This window comes from Eubalaena glacialis, chromosome 14 (assembly GCF_028564815.1).
Source record: "Eubalaena glacialis isolate mEubGla1 chromosome 14, mEubGla1.1.hap2.+ XY, whole genome shotgun sequence".
Lineage (NCBI taxonomy): Eukaryota > Metazoa > Chordata > Mammalia > Artiodactyla > Balaenidae > Eubalaena > Eubalaena glacialis.
The window spans coordinates 62,018,427-62,038,408 of NC_083729.1; the positions used below are offsets into that span (position 1 = coordinate 62,018,427).

A 19,982-nucleotide genomic window follows, 5' to 3' on the forward strand; every position below is an offset into this window, starting at 1 on the left:
GCTGGCTCCCTCTCCCCCCCCGACCCCCCGTCAGCGGGCCATCTGAGTCTGTGCTGGGAAGCGTAGAGCTTGCCCAGCAGGATTTCCGTTCTGTGTGTGCTGCCCTCAAAATGTCTACAGACTCAGATGGGGAGGGACTCTCTTGGGTCCTGCTGGCTACAAGCACAGCCAGAGGCAGACGGTAAGGAGGCCCAGGCTGGACGTCCTTACAGCGTTGACATGAGTGAACCGGGGCCCGGGGTCTGAGCCAGAGCAGGGGCTGCACTCTTGGTGGGAGCACATGGCTAGAGCTGCTGGCCAGGCAGAGGGCGGGGAGCTGGGGTTAGGGCTGGTGGAGGGATGCCCGCGCAGGGAGGGCCTGGGCTCATGGGACCTCAGAGGTCGGCAGGGAGAGGAGGAAGTGAGATCCGCCTGCTCTGGTGGAGGAGGTTTGGACCCTGCCCTCATCGAGCTCCCTGTCTGATGGAGGAGACATAACCCTATACTCAAGGAGCCCCGAGGCCCGCAGGGAGATCAGTCCCAGTCTTCGGGAAGCCCTGTCATGATGGGGTCTGCTGGGGGCTTGGGGAAAAAGCAATTTTGTATTGTGCTTTTCTCTGAGATCATTGATCCGATTTGGCTGGTCCAGGAAATCCTTCCCTCACTCTGCCTTGCACATCTCCTGTGCAGGACTTGGGAGGACCGGACATTCTGGGGCTGATCCAGGAGGCTGTGGGTTCCAGATCCAGTGGTTTTCCAGATAGTTCTGGCTGGGCTCTTGTCCCCTCGCCCCTTCCCCAGTGCAGATAGGATAGAGGGCCCTGGTCTCTGTGGAATGGAGGGATGAGAAGTCTGGCAGAATTTGGACTTTGCTGGCTCCCGTTTGTCCAGCCCGTGTCTCTAGGCCGCCCGTATCGTTCCCTCCGTGACGCGGCCCCCATCGCTGTGCTCACCAGCTCTGGCTGTGGACCCAGCAGAAGGCTCCTCCCGAGCTCCAAATGCTCTCTTGCCACATTCGGCTTCTGTTTTGGTCCCTCCCGTCTCCTTGCTCAGTTGCCTCTTCTCTGCTGAAGAACCTTCTCGCCATCATCCGCCAGTTCCTGGGATGGGCTGCCACACACTAGAAAAAGATACCCCAGACTTTCCTGATGCTTGTGCCTTTGGCTGACAACCACGGCCAAGCATTTCTCAGGTTTCAAGAAATGTTTCGGTGTCTGTCAAGAGTGGCCAGTTCTAGAGATGATGTGAAATGGATGTATGAGGCAGAACTGTCCACTTGGCCTTCTAGGGCTTGTAGGTGGGCACCTGTCTCTGGGAGTAAGGAGATGCCTGGCCTCCTGGACTCTTCTCTGTGGCGGGGGGCTGGGATGAGATCAACTCTCGCATGGCAACCCCACAGTGTATTCTTGGTCTGTGTGGCTGTCTTCGTGTAGATTTTAGAGCCGTAGTCTGGGGATGGGGGTAGTGTGGGTGTGTGCGGTGTGTGTGCACATGAGTGTGCGTGAGAGGTGGGGTGGGGGGCTGGGAGCAGATGTGTGTGCAAGCGTAGTGGTGCTGCTGCAAGCATCGTGGCCTTGACACCTAACCTGCTGAGGGCAGGCTGGGGGTGTCCTCAGAGAGGGGCACAGAGGTGTTTCCTTCCGTGTAGTGCTCTGCTTGAGATAAAGGATATATTCATTTTTCTCTGATTATAAATATATGTCCATTATATAAAGTTTGGAAAATATAGAAAAATAATGAACAGATAGGTGTTGCCTCCAACCAGGAACACGCTGTGAATGAACTGCTCCCAATGTGGCCTCCTCTGTCCTTCCCTTCCCCCCCAGGCTGCTCTCTCTGTCTCTGATTCTGCCTCTGAGTATGAATCAGGCTCTACTTTTACGTTTCAAACAAACTTGGGGTCTTTGTCGACTAGTCTGTTAGTTCTTGGTGTTCTGATGATGAAAATGGGAAGAGAAGCAGTGCAGGAAGACACCCAGAGTGGGCTTCCCACCATTTCCTAGAGGGTCTTGAGGCTCATGTAGAGGTGGCACCCCCTGCCCATCCCACACATCACCTACCTTCAGGCACCCACCCTTCAGGTCAAGGGTGACGCTTGCCTATCATTCTGAGAGATCACCCTGGGTAGGAGTCTCCTCTTGAAGTCTTCAGGCCGTGGGGTGGGGAACATGTGTGTGTTGAGGAGGGATAAAGAGGAAGAGCGCTCTCGGAAGTCTCCCCTCTGGCTGACAGAGAGAGGAGGGCTGTGTGGCAGATCCAGATGAGATGAACAGAGTGATAGCAAAGCGATGAATGCTTGATTAGCAGGGACACCAAGATCTTGGACTCTGGGCCCTACAAGGTCAGCGTGGGCTAAGTCATCAGGAAAGCTTCTCCGAGGGGGCTGGCGAGAGGGGTTAGAACAGCAGAGGGGAGAGGAGGCCTTTCCTGGTGGGCAGAGGAGCTGGGGCAAAGGCTTGGTGGTGGGAGGTGTGTGTGTGTGTGTGTGTGTGTGTGTGTGTGTGTGTGTGTGTGTTGACAGCATGTGTGTTGATTGCATGTGTTTGATGGTGTACTGTGTGTGTGTGTGTTGACAGCATGTGTGTTGATTGCATGTGTTTGATGGTGTACTGAGTGTGTGTGCGTGTGTGTGTGTGTTGACAGCATGTGTGTTGATGGCATGTGTTTGATGGTGTACTGAGTGTGTGTATGTGCGTGTGTGTTGACAGCATGTGTGTTGATGGCATGTGTTTGATGGTGTACTGAGTGTGTGTATGTGCGTGTGTGTTGACAGCATGTGTGTTGATTGCATGTGTTTGATGGTGTACTGAGTGTGTGTGTGTGTGTGTTGAAAGCATGTATGTTGATTGCATGTGTTTGATGGTGTACTGAGTGTGTGTGTGTGCGTGTGTGTTGACAGCATGTGTGTTGATTGCATGTGTTTGATGGTGTACTGAGTGTGTGTGTGTGTGTGTTGACAGCATGTGTGTTGATTGCGTGCGTTTGATGGTGTACTGAGTGTGTGTGTGCGTGTGTGTTGACAGCATGTGTGTTGATGGCATGTGTTTGATGGTGTACTGAGTGTGTGTGTGTGTGTGTGTGTGTGTGTGTGTGTGTCTGATGGGCCTGGGAGGCTGTAGGGGAACCCCAGGCTAGCGTGCAGGAGGCATCAGGAGGCCTGCTCCCCACACCCGTGCGGTGGGGTGGGGCGCTGGGCCAGCTGCTCCCCGGCTCCCAGCTCGGGCTAATTTTGAGCCACCTGCTCCGGTTTTAGTCTCTGGGACGCCGTGAAGGTGGGAACGTGCTCCCAGAACCGGAGCGGCAAATTATGTCCGAATCCCAAAGGGGAACATGTAATTTCGGAAGCTGGCCCAGACCTTTGGAGCACTATGTTTAGCTTTATTTTTTCTCCCTCTTGCACTGGTGAACTGCCGGTTTCCCTCTCACCTTTCTAAAAATGAACTGTATTAAAAATAACAATAAGGCTTCTGTGAGGTTCAGGATGAGAACCAGAGGGGCAGAGCTACTGCCTGGCTGGGCCAGTCTCTGGGCAGCTGGGGCCTTCACGTGGAGTTCATCTGGTCGATTCCAGGGGCTCGGCCTCCTGGGGAGTCTCCCAGAGGCCCCTGCCCCAGACTCAAAGGAAGAGAGGGTCCCACCCTGGCAGCCCTGGGTCCCAGCTGGTCTCCTCATCCCTCCAGCCATATCCCCCAAGCCTGCCTTCCTGGACCGTTTGCTCTCTTTTGAACTGGCAGTGCTGCTTTATTCCTCTACCCTTCACACTTGCTGTCTCCTCTGCCTAGAGGGCATCTCCTGGCCTCATCCACCTAGACTGGTACTCGTCCACCCACAGCTCCATCACCTCCTCTGGGACTATTGTAGTGGCCCTTGAAAAAGTCACCTTGCCTTCAGTCCTGACCCCCACCAAGGCCCTCCTGGACCCTGCAGCCTATAAAGTATGGAGTCACTGTACTAGGAGACTGCAGGCAAGGATCTGATGCCAGAAAAGAGTGCAGCAAGGTTTCTGTAGTATAGGGGTGGTGTGTTTATGAGAGTCTTAAAGCCCCCCTGGTTTTGGGGAAGCCATATGATGCCCTGGGTTTTGTCCTTGAGGACAGAAGACTCAGAAACCTGCATTGGTTTAGGAATAGTGCCCAAGCAGGGGTTGGTGTGGCTCAGCTGTTAGAAGAAACCACCAGGGATGATGGGGAGCTTGGAGTATGTCTGAGGTCAGGAAGTTTGAAAGGCAGGGAGGGCATGTGAGAGTGGCATGGAGTCAGTGGTGCCAAGGGCAGTGAGAAAGCGGGCACGAGACAGGTATTGGCTGAGCCCCTCCCACGTGCCTCACCTTGTCCTAGGTGTGCATGGCCTTCACCTCATCCATACTCGCTGCAGCTCTGTGACAACACAACGGCTTTGTTCCCATTCTCCAGATGGAGATGCTGACTCAGAGAGGTCAGGGGGCTTGTCCAAGGTCACGTAGCTGGTAAAGCAATGGGGCCAGGATTTGGAGCCACACTTGTCCAACTCCAAAGCACACGTTTCTCCCACAACTTTTGCAGCCTCCCTGGAGAGAGAGCACAGGGTGCCTGGTTGGAGAGCTCTACTTCCTCGGGACCGTGCAGTCTTCCCTGAAGTGGTTTCTCTAATCCTGTTGCTAACCAGCGTGTTTAATTTGTAGCTTGCAGACGGTCTGTCGGGCTTCACCCCCACTAACATGGCGTCTTCTCCATCCAGTCGTCATGTATGTATTGTTTACCTATATGTGGGCACCTTGATTTTCCCGGGGGGGCTGAGTGGGGGTAAGGAGTTAGGAAGGGAACAGAGGAGGTGGGGATGGGAGGGGAAGAAAGGAGTTTTCTGAGCTCTGGCAGAAAACAGTTACCTGTCCTGTGTGGTGATGGAGGGGTAGGGAGAAAGCTGAGGGAAGATTTGCAGAAACAGACATTTCTGAATTATCTTTGGTGCATCCTGGGATTTACCTTAATCCTGTTTCCCTGTATGGGGTAGCATGGGCCAGTGGAAACAGGGAAGTCTCTAGACCCTGACCGCTGGGACGTGGGACACAAGAGGCCTCTGTGGGCAAAGGCAGATTGATTTTCTCTACTCTTCCCAGAGGCATGAAAGGTGTGTGACTGCGGAACCCTGGCTGTCCCCAGCAGATTCTGAGAGCTCTGCTGAGGCCCACAGTTCACTCCTGCAGTTTCCAGGAGGGATGCTTCTGTCCTCCTGGGCTGATTCCTTAGGTATTATCTTTACGGGTCGAGGGTCCTTCAACATGCACTCATGAAGTCAAGGGGAGCCCCAGACTTGTAGGGGGGACATAAGAGATAGGACTTGCTGAAAGTTAAACCCCATTCATGGTGCCAAGAGGAGGCATTGCTGTGTTGGGTGTTTTATGGCTTCTAGGCAGAGGCACTCTACATTTTAAATGTTTTCTGATTTATCCATTGTAGAAAATATAGAAAACACAAAAAAGGGTAAGGCAGAAAGTTAAAACCACCTGTGTTCCTACCAGTTGGAGATAAGCACTGTTAAGACTTTGATGTGCCTACATTTTTAGATATCTCTTATGCACATGTACATACTTTTCTTTTTTTTTACAAAATCAAGATCATATTGTACTTTTTAAAAAATCTGCATTTTCTTGTACTTAAAATGTATTATAAATGTTTTTCCATGTCTTTATATTCTTTAAAAAATGGTTGCATGTCATTCTGCTTTGTGGACATCCATAAACTATTCCCCTATCATTGGACATTTAATTTCTTAATTTCCACTATTGTCTTATTTTTTGTCCCTTAGAGGAGTTATTTTTAGTTTACTTTAAATAGGTCTAGTCCATTTCTTGTTAAGTTTATTCCTAGGCATTTTGTAGTCTTTGTTGCTATCTGAATGGAATATCTTTTTTTTTTCTTATGACTTTGTATAACTGGCTATTGCTAGAATATAGAAAAACAATATTTTTGTATATTTACTTTGAAACAGACTCTTTGTTAAGTGCCTTTATTACTTCTGACAGTGGTTAATTGATTCGGTTGAGTTTTTCAGGTAGATAAGATTGTCTTCTTCAAACAATAATAAACATGTCATTTTCTAATAGTTATACCTTATTCCTTTTTCCAGAATGACATTTGATAATGGAGTTGCTAGTGAGCAAACTTATTTAGTTACTGATTCTAATGAGAAGGTCTCTGTCATTTTTCCATTATGATAATGATTGGTAGTTTCAGATAGATATTCTTGATTTTGTCAGGTTGTGTCCTGTATTATTAGTTTATTAATAACTTAAAAATTATATATGGGAGTTTAATATTGGGTTGGCCAGAAAGTTCGTTTGGGTTTTCCCTAACATCTTATGGCCAACCGATATTATCCAATGGCATTTGGCATTTATCAAGATGATCATTTTGTTTTCCATTGTCCGTTTTATATATATATATACACACACACACACAAATATATATACACACACACACACATATATATATATATATATATATATATATATATATATATACACACACACACACTCATATATATGTATGTATAATTGTCCTGCATTCCTGGGGTAAACCCAAATCAGTCAATTGGTCATGGTATTATAGTTGACTACAATTGAAGTCCTCTTATGCAGTCAATCAAGATAGGTAGTTGGTTGGCTAATTAAAGTCGGTTAAATAGGGACTCATTAAAAGTCAAATATAAGTACCACGAACATTTCTTTTTAATCATATCCATGTATCTTCATTTGACAATCATTTGACATGTGCCAAGGCCTCTTTGAATTTGGATCTGCTCTTCGAGTGCCATGTTGTCTTTCCAGTATAAACCACATTCATAATGCATTAGCTATGATTTTTCCTTTAGGTTGATTAAAGTTTGATGAGCTCTTAATGATAGCTGCAAAAGACTCTGAACATGGAGTTTTTTTAACATTTAAGATCCCCCTCACCTTTTTGTGACCTCACTCATACTTAATTTTCATAATTAAAAAAATCAACAGCATTAAGTTCATTTTCATAGATAAAATGCCCTTTCTTTTTAAATTCAAATTTTATGTATTTTTATAATATTTACTTATTGATCTAATTACCGTATTAGTACAACTGGCATAAGCAGATTTGGGAACAAGCAATTAACTCTCGGTAAACATACAGCTCATCTGCTGGGAGCTGCAGTGGATAAATTAGATTAGCTTCAGGCTTTCATCTGCTCTGGACCTTAGATCGTTAGCAGAGAGAATGGGTAGCGTTTGTTAATCCTGGTTAAGGGGAAGTTTGTAAGGAGAACTTCTAGTATATATTACTGAGTTAGATTTGTTATTATTTATATGGGATTTTTGCATCTTTATTAATAAGTATTACTTTTAGGTTGTCTTTGTTAGGTTTTGATATCAGGGTTATAATAGTTTTATAAAATATTTTTTGAAGTGTACTGTCATTTCCTGTGCTCTTGAACAGTCTCTGTGGCAGGAGAACGATTGTTTAAAGGTTTGAAAACACATGAGAGCCATTCTTTATGAATATGAATTATGCAAGTTGAAAATTATGTGATATAAACATTTTAATAGTCTTGCTTTATATATAAAATGTGTAATAATGTGAATCAATCTACATTTAAAAAATGATTAACAGTCATGTAATTTAAAAGGTGGTGGCCAAATGAATTGTATTTATGATTTAGCAGGTAAACAGGATACCCATCATCTTTTCTTGAAAATGGTGTTATATGACATGAGTTTTGAATTTTAGAAGATCTTCAGGAATGCATACCTTATACAATTGTATAAGATGCATCTGCTCTGTACTCATTTGTAAGACTGGGCCCAGCACCATTTTTGGGAGGGGATTCTTTGATCATTTTCTACTTCTTCAATCAATTTAGTGCCTTAGATGTCTTCAGATATTGCTTATTACATTAGTATGGATGTATACATATTACTATAATAAAAGAAAATCTGTATCTGTTCTATTTTTTATCCTCATTTCTAATTCTGTAATTTATGTTTTTTGTTTGTTTGTTTTTTTAACTTCATTAGGCTTAATAGCATTTCATCAATTTTATGGTTGTTTTTCATCCAAAGAACCAGCTCTTTAAATTTTTTTGATTCTTCTGTGTACTTTTTTTTTTTTTTTTTTTTTTTATTTATTTTTGGCTGTTTTGGGTCTTCGTTTCTGTGCGAGGGCTTTCTCTAGTTGCGGCAAGCGGGGGCCACTCTTCATCACGGTGCGTGGGCCTCTCACGATCGCGGCCTCTCTTGCTGCGGAGCACAGGCTCCAGACGCGCAGGCTCAGTAATTGTGGCTCACGGGCCTAGTTGCTCCGCGGCATGTGGGATCTTCCCAGACCAGGGCTCGAACCTGTGTCCCCTGCATTGGCCGGCAGATTCTCAACCACTGCACCACCAGGGAAGCCCTCTTCTGTGTACTTTTAATTTCTTTTTCTTTTTTATTATTTCCTTTTCTTGCCCGACTGCACTGACTAGGACAAGTTTAATATTCCATGTAACTGATAATAGAGAGTATTCTTATCTGCTCTAATTTAAAATGGAATATATTTTTTTGAATTTTATTTTATTTATTTTATACAGCAGGTTCTTATTAGTTATCTATTTTATACATATTAGTGTATATATTTCAATCCCAATCTCCCAATTCATCCCACCACCACCACCTCCCTCCCCCCCCCACTTTCCTCCCTTGGTGTCCATGTTTGTTCTCTACATCTGTGTCTCTATTTATGCCCTGCAAACTGGTTCATCTGTACCATTTTTCTGGGTTCCACATATATGCGTTAATATACAATATTTGTTTTTCTCTTTCTGACTTACTTCACTCTGTATGACAGTCTCTAGGTCCATCCACGTCTCTACAAATGACCCAATTTCGTTCCTTTTTATGGCTGAGTAATATTCCATTGTATATATGCACCACATCTTCTTTATCCATAAAATAGAATATTTTTATGTTCCACCACTGAGTATGAAATTTATCAGGTGAGTGATTACTAGCTAGCTAGGAGTTTTTATCATGAATGATGTTAAATTTTATTCAGTGTTCTTTATGGATCTGTTGAGGTGATCATATGATTTTTCTCCTTCAATCTGTTAATGTGGTGAATTACATTAATAGATTTTTTTAAAATGCTGAAACAACTTTGCAGTTCTGAAACTATCTATCCTGGTCATGTTACATTGTCTTTTTTCTGCATTGTTGTGTTCAGTTTGCAAATATTTACTTTAGGAATTTTTTTGCATCAATCTTTATGAGTGATAATGGCCTGGAGTTTCTTTTTCTGATACTGTTCTTTTCAGGTTTTGGTTTCTAGGTATTATTAATCTTATAAAATGACTTGGGGCATATTTGCTCTTTTTCTAGTCTCTGAATAAATGATAAAAGCTTGACATTATCTGTTGCCTGAAGGTTTGGTAGATTCATTTGTAAAACTGTCTAGACTTAGCATTCTTCTTGGGGATATTTTAAACTGCTGATAAAAATTTTAAAAATGTTTATAGGACCTTTGAGATTTTCTGTTTCTACGTGAGTCGTTTTTGGTGATTTATATTTTATAGGAATTTATGCATTTCTTGCTAAAAATTATTGACATAGTGTTTTTCATAATAACCTCTTACTGTTTCAAAAAATTTTCTTCTTCTATTTATGTTCCCTTTCATTCCTAAGGTTATATTTTATTATTCTTGCCAAAATTTGTCAGATCTGTAAAAGTCTTTTCAGAGAACCAATTTTTATGTCTGTTGATTTAGCTCTGTTGTTTCTTTGTTTTCTAGTTTCTAGTTCTTTTCTTTATTATCTTCTTCCTTCGAGTTTTAGAGAGCTTGTTATATTTTTAACCTCTTAAGTGCTATGCCTAGTTCATCAATTTTCAAACTTTCCTCTTTTCTAATGTAAGCATTTAAGGCTATAGAATTCCCTCGAAGTACTGCTTTATGCATCCCACAGGTTTGGGTAAGTGGTATTTTTGTTGTTTTCTAGTTCTGAGTATTTTCTGATTTCTGTCATATTTCTTTTTGACACCTGAATTGTTTAAAAGTATGTTTTAGAATTCCTAACTTATGTTTTAAGTTATCTTTTTATCAGTTTCTAGCTTAACAGTACTATGGTTCAGAGAATGTGGTCTGTGTGCAATATTTCTTGACACTTGCTTTATGGCCTAGTACAGGGTCAATTTTTTTAATGATCTTGTGTGTGCTCTAAAAGAATGTGTATTCTCCCAATGTATTTTACATATAGCATGTCCATTTAGATCAGACTTGTTAATTGTGTTATTCAAATCTATTTTCTTGTGATTTTGTTTTGTGTGGTTTATCAATTTTTGAGATATTAAAACATCCTGCTTTGATGTGATGTTTGTTCTTCCTTGTTATTTCTGCCTACTTTTCCTTTATATATTTGAGGCTGTGTTATTAGGCACAAACAACTGTAGATTTCTTATATCTTCCTAGAGAATTGAATCTTTTTTTTTTTTTTTTTTTATAAATTTATTTATTTATTTTATTATTTATTTTTGGCTACGTTGGGTCTTTGTTGCTGCGTGCCGCTTTCTCTAGTTGGTGGCGAGCGGGGGCTACTCTTCATTGCAGTGTGTGGGCTTCTCATTGCGGTGGCTTCTCTTGTTGCGGAGCACGGGCTCTAGGCATGTGGGCTTCAGTAGTTGTGGCTCGTGGGCTCTAGAGCACAGGCTCAGTAGTTGTGGCGCATGGGCTCTAGAGCGCAGGCTCAGTAGTTGTGGCTCGCGGGCTCTAGAGAGCAGGCTCAGTAGTTGTGGCGCACGGGCTTAGTTGCTCCGTGGCATGTGGGATCTTCCCGGACCAGGGCACGAACCTGTGTCCCCTGCATCGGCAGGCAGATTCTCAACCACTGCGCCACCAGGGAAGCCCAGAATTGAATCTTTTAATGATACGTAGTAAACCCCCACTCCTTGCCTTTTAAAATCTCTACTAATGAGTTTTGCCTTAAAGTCTGTTTTGTCTCATGTTAACATAGCTATACCATATTCTCTTGCTTGGTGTTTTCCTGGTATATCTTTTTCTTTTTACTTTCAACTTTTCTGTGATTTTATGTTTAAGGTGTCTCTGATGAACAGCAAATAGATGGATTCTGGTTTTTTTAAAAATACATTCTGACATAAGCTCTTAATTAGAGAGTTGGACAGTCTAATATATTAATTGTGTCTTACTGATATATTTGGATTTATTTCTGCCATTTTATTCTACTGTCCTGCCTTTTTCTTTTTTTCCTCTTTTTAAAATATTTTTGGATTGAAAGATCCCCCCTCACGCCGTCTTTTCATTCCTTCTTCCCTTTTCAGTTTCAAAGCTATACATTGTTTCTATTCCTTCAGCGATTAGTATAGAAACTTTAGCACGTATATTCAATTTAGCAAAGTCTAAATTTAATTGGTATTTATAGCCTCCTCCAAAATATTACAAGGAACTTTGGATGCTTTAATTCCAGTCACTTACCAATTTACAAACTTTTGTTCAATATTTTAGTTCTACCTCTATAAATGACACTTTTAAAGCAATATTATTTTTTAAGTAATTAATTTTTCTTTTAGCTCTGCCCACGTTGACTGTTTTGTTTTGTAGACCGGTCTTCCTCCTCCTGAGATCATCTTTATTCCTGAAGTAGAGCCTATAGAAATTCCTGTAATTGGGATCAATTCATTATAAACACTCTCACTTTTTTTTTCTATTAAAATTTTTTTTTTATTGCAGTATAGTTGCTTTACAACGTTGTGTTAGTTTCTGCTGTACAGCAAAGTGAATCAGTTATATATATACATGAGTCCCCTCTTTTTTAGATTTCCTTCCCATTTAGGTCACCATAGAGCTTTGAGTAGAGTTCCCTGTGCTATATAGTAGGTTCTCATTAGTTGTCTGTTTTATATATAGTAGTGTGTATATGTCAGTCCCAATCTCCCAATTCATCCCACCACCCCCTTCCCCCTTTGATATCCATAAATTTGTTCTCTACATCTGTGTCTCTATTTCTGCTTTGCAAATAAGTTCATATGTACCATTTTTCTAGTGGTATTATATTTGTTTTTCTCTTTCTGACTTACTTCACTCTGTAAGATAGTCTCTAGGTCTATCCACATCTCTGCAAATGGCACTATTTCGTTCCTTTTATGGCTGAGTAATATTCCATTGTATAAATGTACCACATCTTTTTTTTTTAAGGTATGTACATTGTTTATTTAGACATAATGTTATTTCACACTTAATATACTACAACATAGTGTAAACATAACTTTTATATGCATTTGGAGACCGAAAAGTTCATGTGACTCTCTTTATTATGATATTTGGTTTATAGAGATGGTCTGGAACCAAACTTGCAATATGTCCATATGCCTGGATTTAGAAAGAGAATGTTCTATTGTTTCACTAGTTTGTTCACCATTTCTGAAAGGCTACCTTAGGATGCAAATAACCCATTAATTCAGTCAATCAAACAATATTTATTAAACACCAAACATACACAGGTACCATTCTGGGCATGAAATACTAAAGTGTGTAAAACAGAGTCTATGTCTTCAATGAGGCTTTAATCTCTTGGGATTTCAAGAAGTGATAGCACTAAGAAGAAGGTAAAATGTGGAAATGCCATTCAGAGTGAGTGAGGGGTTGCTTTAACTAAGGTAGTCACTTTGCCGTTACATTTTGATTGTTACTTGAATGATGAGTAGGAGGCAGATATGTGGATAAGGAAAAGCTGATGTCAAAATCCTGAGATGGAAAGAAGCTGACTGTCTAAGAGGCAGAAAAGCCAACGTGGCTTGGAGTAGGGAACGAAGGGGAGAGTGGGGAGCAGGGGAATGAGCGCATGGGCACTTCAAGGACAGTGGATTTTTTTTCTGGTTATAAAGAGAAGGCTTTGGGTGATTTTAAACTGAAGTATGGCAGGGTCTGAATCACACTTTAGAAAGTCCACTTTGGCTTCTGTATGCAGGATGGACTATAAAGGAGGCAAGAGTTCTCAGGAGCACCTGATGTCCCTACTTAAAGATTTGTTTTTCTAGAAAACCAATTTAGACGCTGTTGCCATAGTTGGGGTAAAATATGATAGTTGAACAGTATTAATGGCAGGATATGTTTTAGAGATAGAACTTGTAGATCCTACTGATGAATTAGATGAATTAGAAGAAATCAAAGATGGTTCTTAAGTTTGAAGCCCGAGCAACTGGATGGATAGGATGATACCATAATTGAGATTGGGAAAATCTGTGGGGAAGTGAATTAGGAGGGCAGGCAGAGAAATTCAAAGCTCTATTTTGTCCAGTCCAGTTTAAGATGCCTGTTAGACTTCAAAAAGGTATATCAAGAAGGCAGTTGGATATCTGCAGTGAGAAATGTCAGTTGAGTTGTTCAGTGCTTTGCATTTCAATCTCATTCCTGCCACTCAGAAGCTAGGTATCTTTGGTTGACTTAGTTAACTTTCTGAGCTTCTATTCCTTCATTTAAAATTGGCATAATGATAATAAATAAAGTAATATTTAATCCCAAATCTCCCAAATCCTAGTCCAAAACTCTTTTCACTCCACGATTCCCTTATTCTCCAGCTACTCATTTGCTGCCATTGTTTGGACATTCTTAGATCGTGTAACAGTTGGCAATGTCGTCACTTTGTTTAATTTTTTTCCAATTTTTTTCCACATCTTCTTTATCCATTCCTCTGTTGATGGACATTTTGCTTCTATATCCTGGCTGTTGTGAATAGTGCTGCAGTGAACATTGGCGTGCATGTATCTTTTTGAATTATGGTTTTCTCCGGGTATATGCCCAGTAGTGGGATTGCTGGGTCATATGGTAATTCTATTTTTAGTTTTTTGAGCACCTCTATACTGTTCTCCATAGTGGCTGTATCAATTTACATTCCCACCAATAGTGTAGGAGGGTTCCCTTTTCTGCATACCCTTTCCAGCATTTATTGTTTGTAGATTTTTTGATGATGGCCATTCCTATTGCCTGGCAGGTGCGTGAGGGTCAGCCTCAGTGTGTGGGGGGGTGGCTTTCCAGGTGCTTGGCAGCAGGCGTGTCTCACTTTTTAATTATTGTTTGAAAATATTTTTATTTCACTCTTATTTTAGAAATACTAGTTTCACTGACACTTATTTCCAGTCATCACTTTGAAGATACTATCTCACTAATCTCACTATCTTCTGGCTTCCATTGTGCTGTTGTCTTCCTAAATCTGAGGACTGTTTTTTTGCCTTTTTACTTTTAATTAGTTCTGGATGGTCAACCATTATCTCTTCAAATATTACATATTCCCCATTCTCTCATTTCCTTCTAAAATCCTGATTAGATCTACAATGGACCTGCTCTATTCTCCATGTCAGTTCAACTTTCTTTCATATTTCATGTTTCTTTGTGTTACACACTGGCTAATTTCTGAAGATATGTCTTCTAGTTCACTAAGTCTTGTTTCTAAAGGTTATGTAACCCTGTCTATTGCGTTTCTAGTCCTAAGTATTAATATTTTTATCTCTAAAAGTTCTCCTTTTTTCCAAATCTTCTTGTTTATTTTTTTATTTTTTATTTTTTTTCTTTTTTTTTTCCTTTTTTTTTTCCTTTTTTTTTCCTTTTTTTTTCTTTTTTTTCTTCTTTTTTTTTCTTGTTTATTTTTGAAAGTGTCTTGTTCTTTTGCCATATTGTTAATGCCTTTATTTTTTAAACAGTTTTTTTCTTAAAGTCCTATTTCTGCTAATTCTGCTTTCTGTTGTCCTGACAGGTCTGATCTGCAGTTGGTGTTTCTAGCTGACTCTCACTCATGGTGCCTTGTTTCTTATGTGTTTCACTATTTTCGATTGTGAACGCGTGTTCCTTGGAACTTTATCTGAGAGTTCTTTGAGGCCTGGATGAAAGTCACATTCTTTCAGAGAGGACACGTGTTTACTTTTACCAGATGCCTGGAAACACTACAAACTCAGATTCACTTAAAACTAAATGTTTAGCTTGGGCTTTTTGGGCCCCACCGTTAGTTTGCATTTTGGCTCCTTATTTCTCTGGATTTTTGCTTTTTCATTTGCCTCCAAAGATCTTCTTTACATTCCTATCAGCTCAGTCATGCATTTAAAAAGAATTTTAAAGGTATCTTATTAATTAATTTAGGTGTTCTTACTTGGAGGGTTTCTCTGGTCCTCTAGTTTGCCATTTTGCTGGAAATCAGTGTCTTTGTTATAGTTTTCAATTTGACAGTCATGATGTCTTCATGCAGATTCTAGTTCCTTCAGGACCACATGCTCTAACTTCTTGTCTATGGGATCCTCTTGAGACTTCCTGTGACCATAAATTGGTCATTTGTTTTCTTTTGTTTTTACTCAACCCCTTAACAGAACACTTATCTTAGTCCTCATATTGTCCCCCTTCTTTTGAACCTTAATCTTTTCTTTCTGTCCTTACAGAGGGAAGTCCTTGCTTGTCAAGAACCAGGAGCTCCAATGGCTCTTCCATTAGTGCATAGGCCCCCTTCTGATCTCAGACTCAGGTAAAAGGAAGAAGGAAACAGTCTAAGGTTGTTGTAATTTTACCTTGCCAGTTAGGAATCCAGCAGGGTGGGAGAATTAAGAAGGAAAACAGGATCAGAGGCTTTTCTACTGGGCTGAAGAGTTTGTTTTCTATGTTTGTTGGGGCAGTCAGATGCTGGCTGGCTAGGTCCGAGCCACAGTTCTTGCCTATGGAACCCTATATAGGAGTTTCTTAAATAAAGGAGAGCTGGCTCCAGGCAGGGGTGTTACTCTAGGGAAGTTTCTACAGTCTTGGCTGTGTGGACCCTCAACCTTGTGAGCTCAGACACCTGATGGGTCAACTTTCTTAGGGCTAGATGCATATTTTTCAAGTTTCTAAACCAAGGTTACCAATGTATGAGTTTACAGTGAGAAATACTTCTGCCTCGGGGATGTGACCTTGGATAGTGATCCAGCTTGTGGTCTCTCTATAGGCTCAGCAGTTGGGAAGCCAAGTTGTGACTGGAGATGAGTGAAGAATCAGAATGAGGAGAGAGGAGTTCTGGGATTTGAAATTGAGTATCAGCTGTCCAAAACGGACTGATACCTCCATCTCCAAACAAAGGGACAGCTTTAGTCCCTAACCCCGGGATCCTGCCCCTGATGATGCTGGTGTGAACAGTCAACTCTAACTCCTCTTCTCTTACATTTCCAGGACTGATCAGTTCCTTTTTTTCCTGACATAGTCTTTCTCTAGATGTATTAGTACAATCTACCCGCTTACGGTTAAGGCTCAGTGTAGAAGCTGCCTTTCCCTTTGAGATGATTTTGCCTCTCCTTGCTCTGAACCCCTCTGCATTGATTTCATGGTCTGATTCTCCGAGGGCAGCCCTATTTCTCTTAATTCCAAGTTTTGGGGGGAATACTTCACTGCAGCTTATGGGTACCAACAACAATTTATCGAAAGACTTGGAAGCAAAGGTTTTCTGAGCAAAGGAATCAATGACAGGGTGTGTCTCCCAAGTGAGGAAGTATTTCCAGAAGGTGCCCAAGGCAGTTTGTCTCAGTGCACCGTGCTTGCACCTCTGACTTTGAGAGTTTCAGGGGCAGTGTTTTCACCTTAATAACATGAATGGTTTTTACCTGTACTTTTGTACGTATCAGATTTGCTAACGAGGAAGGTACTTATCTTCTCCTTAAAGCAGGTTTCCTAAGGACATGTATTTGGCACTATTGGTTTAGCAAGAATTATTGTATGCGCTTGAAAGTAACAAAACTTTACTTCTTTAAAAATATCTCTGGTTCAGATGTGTTGCCAGTGCAGCCTGGCCTCCCCCCACTCCCATTAGTTCTGATTAGGGAGGTTTGATGCCTGTCACTGTGTGTAATCTGGACCTTCCTTTGTGAGTCATTCCTTCTCTCATTTTCTCAGAGCAAATACAAATCGCCCATCCAATGACAAGTGAAGGCACAGGGGAGGCAAGGGGAGGGAAATCAGAGCCGAAATCTGTTAGCTATTTGGAGTAATTGGTTATTTGCTGTGTTTGCTGGTTGGGAAGCAGAGCACATACTTTACGGTCTCTCCTGTTACGGGGGCTGGAGTCACCCGCCGATATTGGATCCTCGTTGCCGGAGCCCTTGGCTCCGGGCGCCTTTCCCCTGCTTGGCATTCCTGTGGTCTCCTCGGGGGTGCACCCCTCCTCCCTCGATGTGCACTGCAGGGGGGACAGCCTAGGGTGAGACTTGTCTGGCGAACTCCAGGGCCTCATCAGGGAGGAAGAGGCCCCAGCCCCCACCTAGCAGCCCTCCCTGCCTCCGCCCCGTACTCCCCTCTTCCCAAGAGGTCTTTCCCCTGGTCCACGAGGAAGAAGCTTCATCTCTTCCCAGAGGGAAATTCTCGGCTTTCCTTGAAAATCTACAGGACAGGAAGTTCTCTCTGAGGTCTAATTTAATGCCTTCCTACCCCTGATGGTCCTGTCATCATCCCTGTGCCCTCCCGCTCCCCAGCCTGGGTCAAAACAGTGCTTGGAACTTGGTTCAGCGCTCACTGCTGAGTACAGGTCCCCCTGAGGATGCTCAGTGGAGCTTATCAACCTGCCCAGTGACGTGAGCACCTCTCTTACGTTTACTGAGGCATGGGAAACCAGCCTGAATTAGCAGCGAGTTCAAAATATAGAATATTTGAAAAGTAATATGACTTTGTGTATGAAAACTCACACAGTAACTAGAAAGTAGGTTGACTTTGGCACATAGTAGGCTCCCCCAAAATACTTTTAAAATTGAATTTAAGATAGCTAAGATTAGTGTCGGTAGTTTGATGAATGCTTCTGCAGCCCTGGGAAGGCCTTCAAAAATAGTTTTTCTCTTAAGTAGATGGCTGGAACTCCTGTCAAGCAAAACTGTCTACATAAGCAGAACGAAGGTAAGGCAAGTTTTTGCTCAGGCCCTACTGGAATCATCACAGATTTTGAGGAGCGATGTCTCATTGCTTTCTTCATAGGTTTGAACACTCTTCTTTCATTCACCCTGCTGGATAGATTCCATTCGTTTGGACTTTCTGCATGGGTTATGGGGTCATGCTGTCCTCAGAGGACCAAGTCATGGGGCCCCCATACATACCTTAGGCTTCTGAGTTTGGAAGAGATTTTCCACAGGTCCCCCACCTCACTTGGGCCCTCCATCTGGATCAGGCCAGTAGTCAAATTGTCAGGTCCTGACCCTTCTCTGCTCGCCATCTGCTTGACTTTGCCAGATTTCAGGCACACTGATTCACAGGGCCTTTTGGAAGCAATTCAGCATTTTGGTTAAAGGTCTTCCTTTTCCTCCCACCTCTGCTGGTCCAGCTGGAAGTCAGAGTAAACAGAGTAGTGATCCCTTCCACAGACATGGAGGCAGAACTGCAGGGAGTGTCCACACGGGACTGAAAGCCCAGTGTTCCACTTGTGGGGATAATTAAGTGATTTTTTTTGTCATTAGTGTGTAGAGTTCTGCTGAATCAACATGGTAGCTGACTGTGGGTGTAAGTCTGTGTGGTTTGGGGGGGCATGAAACTTTTAGTATGCATGGGGTGGGGTAGGTTCAGAGTCGGGGCGTTGCACGTCTAGGGGTTTGTCTGGTTTACGTGGAGGTGTGAGTACTTGTATGTTACGTCTGTGTTTGTATTGATGTGTGTGTGAGCAAACAGACTCAGTTTTTAACTCTCAAGACATTAATTAAAGAACTAGAGAATCATCACATCATTATTCCAGTCCTGCAGATGTTGAGCTATGGGGCAGCAGCATTGGGGGTCAAACTGGTGATGTTGACAATATCAACAAGAGCGTTTATCATGGTAAATTTATAGGTCACAAAGTATCTTCACAGACACCAACTCGAAGCCTACACTAATCCCAGTGTTGGGTTCCAATATTACGATCTTGATGATGCTGATTTGTGCTAAGACAGAAATTACTTTCAACACAGTCTAGGATGGCTACCTTCTGGTTGACGTAGGCAATGAAGGCCTGCTTAAAATTAGTTTTAAAAAATGGAGGTGGGTGTATAGTTCCCTGTAGTGACTGCAAGGTTTAACATTGTAACCTTGGTGATAAAGGAATTTGACCATGAACTTTTCTCTTTGATTCAAGTGGTCATCCTGGGGAGAGAACACAAGCGATACCCCCTGCCTTCCCCAACTTTCCTAACTTCACAGAAAGTCAGGCTTGGAATGATTGTTGTCAATTTTGCCATCCATATTCATGAAATGCGTCAGGCTTACTGAATGAAAATGGGAGATTAAATGGTCTGAATGTGCCGTGCTGATTTGGGTCTTTGGAGGGATTAGGGTGCCCATTAGACTGGATCAAGCCTGGAGAAGCATGTCTTTGTTACATGGCTCTGGTTGCTCAGGAACTGAATGTTGGCTATTAGCTGAAATTGGAGAGGCCGCCAGTCCGTGCCTTGATCAGACTTACTTGCTTGGCTGGCTGAATGGTGAGGGACCTTGAACCTTGGGCACGGGGAAATAAAGCTTTAATGGCCAGACTTCTTGCTAAAACCTGAGGTGACACTTCAACAATCAAGCCATTTGCATTTGTTTCTCCTCTTTGTCGTGTACCAAGACTAGATGCTTAGCTATTACAAAATGAGGTCAAGAGCACACTTCGAATTAGAGAGTGTACGACCATTTCCCTTTTGGAGCTTTGGATTATCGGATTCCACTAACACCAGAGGGTGGCTTGGCTTTGGCACATATGGGATAAGACATGGGAGGACCGTCCTGTTTCTGTGGGGCTCATTCTCATGGGGGGCTAACTTATTCTTGGGCTTCTTGAGGAAGGGAAGGAAGAAGTGGGCATGAAGTAACTCCATCAGAAGCCAGGTTAGTGAAATAGCAAGAATGATATTTTCAAGTCACATCTGTGAGCGTGTTGAAAATATAACTCTATTTTTCTGTAATTCAACTTAATCTCTCTTTTGAGCTCACATTTTTCCTGGCAGAAAAGTCCTGGTAACTTCAACCATTTAGGTTTAAGCTTTAGTTAGTTTTGGATTTTTCTTCCTTGTCCTCAC

General features: G+C 42.4%; 1 protein-coding gene across 15 annotated transcripts in view; it reads left to right on the plus strand.

The window, feature by feature from the left end:
* DYSF (dysferlin) overlaps positions 1-19,982 on the plus strand; it is a 235,980-nt gene that overhangs the window by 166,115 nt on the left and 49,883 nt on the right. For 10 of the 15 annotated variants that reach the window (XM_061210962.1, XM_061210975.1, XM_061210969.1 and 7 more), the window contains one exon: positions 4,640-4,702. The exons of the other annotated variants lie outside the window; for them this stretch is intronic. In XM_061210962.1, coding sequence (XP_061066945.1) covers positions 4,640-4,702 — 63 coding nt within the window. The remainder of the gene's footprint in view (positions 1-4,639; positions 4,703-19,982) is intronic. 15 annotated transcript variants of the gene reach the window in all.